The sequence below is a fragment of the Hibiscus syriacus genome, unplaced genomic scaffold, assembly GCF_006381635.1.
Source record: "Hibiscus syriacus cultivar Baekdansim isolate YM2019G1 unplaced genomic scaffold, ASM638163v2 tig00110584_pilon, whole genome shotgun sequence".
Lineage (NCBI taxonomy): Eukaryota > Viridiplantae > Streptophyta > Magnoliopsida > Malvales > Malvaceae > Hibiscus > Hibiscus syriacus.
Window position 1 is genome coordinate 3,653,832 of NW_024062792.1, and position 5,597 is coordinate 3,659,428.

General features: G+C 31.5%; 1 protein-coding gene across 1 annotated transcript; it reads right to left on the reverse strand.

Annotated features, from left to right (window-relative positions):
• Positions 1 to 1,373: 1,373 nt before the first annotated feature.
• On the reverse strand, positions 1,374 to 4,412 carry LOC120133616 (2-oxoglutarate-Fe(II) type oxidoreductase hxnY-like). Its single transcript, XM_039150169.1, has 11 exons — positions 4,273 to 4,412; positions 3,901 to 4,096; positions 3,628 to 3,693; positions 3,476 to 3,527; positions 3,065 to 3,204; positions 2,808 to 2,905; positions 2,671 to 2,729; positions 2,490 to 2,546; positions 2,336 to 2,381; positions 1,953 to 2,032; positions 1,374 to 1,612 (listed from the first exon to the last, which is right to left on the reverse strand). The coding sequence occupies exons 1-11, from the start codon at positions 4,348 to 4,350 to the stop codon at positions 1,549 to 1,551; spliced, it is 936 nt and encodes a 311-aa protein (XP_039006100.1). The 5' UTR covers positions 4,351 to 4,412; the 3' UTR covers positions 1,374 to 1,548.
• Positions 4,413 to 5,597: the final 1,185 nt, after the last annotated feature.

Consider the following 5,597-nt stretch of genomic DNA (forward strand, 5'->3'; position numbering starts at 1 on the left):
TAAAATTTTGATTCCGTTAGTCAAAGGATTAAATTGATTTTTTCCTCAATTTACATTTAAAAAAGTTAAAGGTATACACTAGTTCCTCCCCCCCCCCAAAAAAAAAAGTTTAAAGTACTTAAATACTACTAAACATATTTTTTTTACTTTAATGACTTTTTGTACTGTTGTTTATAACAATTTTTTTGTATTTTTTTAAATTTAATTGATATTCAATATACATTAATATTATATTCTAATTACAAACTAAAATAATTTTTTTTGTTATAAAATTTCTTATCAACCTTATTATTTTATATTTACATAACTCACATATTAAAGTTATGTAACAATTTTTTTAATAATTAAAGTTTAATATAATTATTTAATAACTATTTGTTCATATCTATTTAAAAAAATTAGATACCAAATATATTTTAACTATTTTTATTTCTAAAACCAGATTTTCATTTATATTAACCAAATATATTTTCTAATTTTTAAGAATGTGAAAATAAAAATTATTTTCTGAAAATAAAAACAAAAAAAAAAGAAATAAAAAATATATTTTCCGAAATCAAACGACCCTAAATTTTGGTAAAGTGAGTTAACGGGTTTAAATGTCTTGCCTGACACCTCAAATGAAACCAAAAATCCATCTCAACCCTCAAATTAAATAAATAGAATTTTGTCCAAAAAATTAAATAAATAGAAAAAAAAAATTGGAATCATTTGATTACTAAATTCCGACTTAATGGGTTTTTTTTTCAACATCTCAAATTCCCTAAGAAGAGAAAAACGAACTAGTTATATTATACAGCACATACAAACAAATAATGATAATAATTTTTTAGGAAAAGGAACTCTCAGAGACGCAATGAAACAACACACAAGCATACAACAAAGTTTCTAGTGGTGCAGGGAAGCGACTCATGCATATACAACTTGATGAGGGAAAAAAGAACTCCCTGCATGTTTCATGGGCAACAAAAGTTCATCCACTTGAACATGTCTAGAAAGTTAAGCATATACGGTGGCGGCGGATCCACCCTTAACTCAAGGTGAACACGTACCCGAACTAAAATCCGAATTTTCTTCGGTTAGAGTGTATACTATGTACTTTTCCATCGTAATAATTTAACATAAAAGAAGAGCCTTCCAGACGATCATCTTGATTCTCAACTTCAGCTAAAGATTGGCATAAAAGGTCCTCAAAGTAAATACGGAGAAGCTGCAACCAGGACCAAACCATCTAGGGGTATTTGAAAACCAAGTCTGATAATCAAAACCTGAAATTCCTTTTTGAAGTTCATGAAATTGAACTGCTAATGAGCGAAAGTAAAACAGATCTGAGTAGCAGCTAAACATCTAGATTCGCATACCAATAATTAGTGTTTGAAGTACAGAGAGATACACATGTCGTTACACACAGCTTTCTTGCCAAGGCACCAAGATAGAAGTTTTGGTACAATGTTGATGATTTTGGTACAATAATTTGTGTTTGTTTATTACAGTACAGAGACCTGCACACTGTGATCGCATCGAGTTCAATGTTTGCACTTTCTTTAGCTAAAAGTCATTTGCAAGTCTGATGCGCTCTTCCAAGTATTCTGAGGATTTTATGGGTGGGAATCTGCATGTAAGAATGAAAACGTGTTACCTATCTTTTATATGATAAACATGTAAGAAATTCATGATGCTCCCATTTCTTATTTTTCTTCAAATATCCATATTTGACACATAGTTGGTACGGGGATATAACCATTCAAGTACATTAAAAAATATAGAAAAAAAAGCATGTATGTATCGGACACTCACCCGAGTCTAAGCAACATACAACGGCCTCTTTAGATTTCAATTAGATTGTGCTCATCAATACTATTTGAGCAGAACGCATCAATGTTCTATTTGATAGTTTTTTTTTTTAACTATAATCGAATCATAAACATCAAAAGTACCCATCGAAGTGATACCTTGGAGGACAAGACTCGCTGCAACAGCTTTCCAAACATTCCACAATACAATCTTTGCTGGGATTCGTAAGGAATGCCACCTGAAATGTTCGCAACATAATTATAGAACTTTTAAACAGAAAAGGCTTCCGTCAATTGAAGAGTGATAGAATTAGCAGTGTGCAATGACTGGTGATAACATTTCAATCCTTTGTTCCCCATCAAATAATCAAGTTATGAACAGATAATATCGCCCTCAACACGAAGCTTACCAAAGTTGACAGAATATTAAACAAATGTTCCTAACATAATTTAAATTTCCAAAAAAGATGTTCAACTATTATTCTGAATTACTTGGACATGATGACTTGACTAAAAGTAAACAGCAAAAGGTGAATTGTTACGGAGTAGCGGTCTTGTCGGGGTTGCAGAACTCTGTGCAGCGTTGACCTAAAGCATGACACAAAATTAGGGATACAAAGAAACCGGAATTATCATTTTACAAATCCTTCAAGAGAAGCATCGATTGCTATTTAAGATGAGAGGCAACTGGATTACCTGAATAAACAATTAGTCCACCTCTCCATCATGTCCCCGATGTTGACAATGAATGCCCTACAGGTTCAGATCCAATGTTCAGAGGCTAAGTGGAAAAAATTGACAGGTAGGAACAAAGCACCTTAATCCAGTACTTTTTTTCTAGTCTTTACTTGAACAATCTTCCATCATTAATACTCACCCACTCAAGCTTGGCACATCCTCCCAAACCTGTGGTTTCACAGATTTCTCCCTGCAAATCTGGCTTTCACAGAGGTTAAGCGGATGTTGGACCGAAATAAAAATGTAAGGCTTGCATATTATTAACAAGGAACACACCTGAAGCCCCGGAACACCATCAGTAACCAGAAGAGTGACTGTTCCATAATCTGAATGAGCAGAAGCACCATATGTTTCTTCGTAAGAAGAGTCCAAGTCTCCTAACATCAAAATTTAGAGGCATATTGTTATATTATTAAGGTTTTATGGCTCTGAACTTTTAACCATCTCTTTTCCTTATATGTGTGTGTGTGTATGTATTTCTTCCCTCAAATGGAAAATTGCAAATGCAAGTGTAAAGCCAGATATGAAGAAACCAAATAGTTCAAGCATTCCTGGATAATGTAATAAACGAATAAATGCCAAAGGTTCATTAAGTGCTCCCACTTTTTCAAAGAAATCTTCTTCTTGTTTCAGGGACAGGGCAATTAAAGAAAGTAATTTAGTCACAACAGACCTGTTCAAACAAATTTAGCACCATTTAAACCTTGCAGTCTTTCCATTCTACAAGCTGGTATTCTGAAACACTTGTACCAGATTACCAGTAGAACAATGTCCTATGCGCAGAAGTAGCTGAATCTCATAGCATAAATTTCCATGCAAGATAAAATCAAAATCAGAACTCAAAAGTATGTTTTGAACAAGTTCTTTGCTAAATATAAAGTACAAAGAAACCAGAGATGTATGAAGTAAAAAAAAAACAATATGTGAACTAACATCAGGGACTCAGCAATTTTTTATGATAAGTCTCCATTGTGCTTCTCCAAGATGGCAGATCTTCTGATGTTTTCCAGTAAAAAAAACATCTTAGTATAAACCAACTAAATTTCTCATATCAAGAAAACAACTAAAACAAGATGTTTTGTATAACAATATGTACCTTCTAAAGGCCATTGATTGAGGTTATCAGCAAGCGGACCAATATAGAAACTTTCCTTAGAGTCCCCTGTTTTCCAAGCAGTCAAAACTAATCAATTTCACCTTAAAATCACCTTTAAAAAAAATAAAGAAATTAAGAAAGCAAACTGCTGAAATGGGTTCATTCAAAAATCTTGGATAACCCCACAAGTAATAAATTCGTTGGAATAATCATTTAACAGGCAGCTTTAGGAAAAGGAAAGTTCAATCAATTAAAATAAAGAAATAAAAATACCTTTGGTACTTAAAGAAGAAGTGTCAAGTTTTTCAGCATAAAGTTCAGTATAACCTCTGTGATTCGTTTTACCCAACTTCATCTTGCCTTCAATCGGGAGTGAAAAGAACTTGGTACTCTGCTCAAACACTTCCTTAACCAATTCTTCATCAACCCCGTGATTCACAAGGTAGAAGAAACCCTGGTCAACGCATGCCTGCTCAAAAGCGAATTTCATTGAATCTAGAAAGAGTAACGAATTGTATGCAGAGGAGATTTCTTTGCTCCTAAAACCAGTGTCTATATATGACAAATCAATACACCCAATTTGCAACTCCCTAAGGATTGAATTATCGGCAACCCAAAAAACTAAAGAAGAAACAAAAACACAACTTGACGGAGAGAGTTGGCGGTGGACAAGCGATCGGGTGAGGACAAGTCAATGATGGGGAGTTGAAGAGCGTCACCCATTTTTTTCTCTTAGCCTGTTTCGTGGTTTCTTCTTCTGATGCTATTACTATGCTTGTTCCATATTTCCAATACTCAAACCTCGAGAGCCGATCATTTTCAAGTTAATAATAAATTTTTGGGTAATATATCAAATACCAACCAATTTTAAGTTGTTATTGATTTTATCATTATACTTTAAATTAGTTCGATTATAACATTTAACCATTGACCCATCAATAATCGGACGATCTGTCACGCTAAAGTCAATTTTTTTTTATTTCACTTTATCATCTTTTTCATCTAAGTTATGATTTTCACCTATTTTAAATTATTTTTTAAACCATTGTCCTTTGTAGTTTTTTTGTGATCACCCTAAACACGGATGAATTCGTTTCATATTCTTTTATCACTTTTATTTTATTTAAGATTTTTTCAAAACTTCTTTAAAACTCATGAAATCAAATATAGAATCTATCTTTTTATAAGGTTTGGATTTTTTCTTAGATTTGAGGATGGCGTGTTTGCTCGAAAAGTCGAGTAGTGGGAGACATTGTTTTGAGAAGATGAATAACATATCAGAAAACTAGTCTCATTGGACAACCTTCAAAGAAAATTGAGGTATTAAAATATTGGACCTTTAGATGAATTTTCAACAATTTTGATTGAGTTTCATAAGAAATCAAATTGAGGAGAAGAAAAAAAAGAGTGAAATGTGAATATTTTGATATTGATCTTGTCACGAATGGCGACTAATGATGGTGATGATTGTCTGGCAAAAAATCCTAAAGTAGTTGATGACTATCTGTAGTGACAAAAATGATACAAAAACTAAAATTTGATTCCTGAAAATAAAGTAATATAAAGTTTAATGATAAAATCAATACACAAATTAAAGTTATCAAGAAGAAAACAGTAACACCATCACATGGTTAACGATTTAATAGTTGCTTACATTGAAGTCAAAATCAAAATTCAACATTACAATTAAAGCATTTTAAAATTTATAGGTAAAATTAATACAAACTATAAAGTATAGTGGTATTTGATGTAATTTACCCTATTAGTTTTCTTCAATGTGATATAATATATAATTAATATCATATAAAAATGAAATATATTATACTATAATATAAATACTAAAAATAAATTAAGTTATTTATATTACAAATTTCATAAAAGAAATTCACATAATTAATAAATACTAAAGAAAAGTATTTTATTTTATTAAATAAAAACATAAATGGATCTAAATATGCATGATCCAAATT

What these genes read in the sequence shown, in the direction of transcription:
- LOC120133616 (XM_039150169.1), bottom strand. Translation starts at nt 4,350, where the DNA reads ATGGGTGACGCTCTTCAACTCCCCATCATTGACTTGTCCTCACCCGAT. An exon ending in ACTTATCATAAAAAATTGCT is followed by an intron (nt 3,205 to 3,475) that starts GAGTCCCTGATG and finishes TTGTTTGAACAG; the next exon opens with GTCTGTTGTGACTAAATTAC. An exon ending in AGCGAGTCTTGTCCTCCAAG is followed by an intron (nt 1,613 to 1,952) that starts GTATCACTTCGA and finishes TCTTACATGCAG; the next exon opens with ATTCCCACCCATAAAATCCT.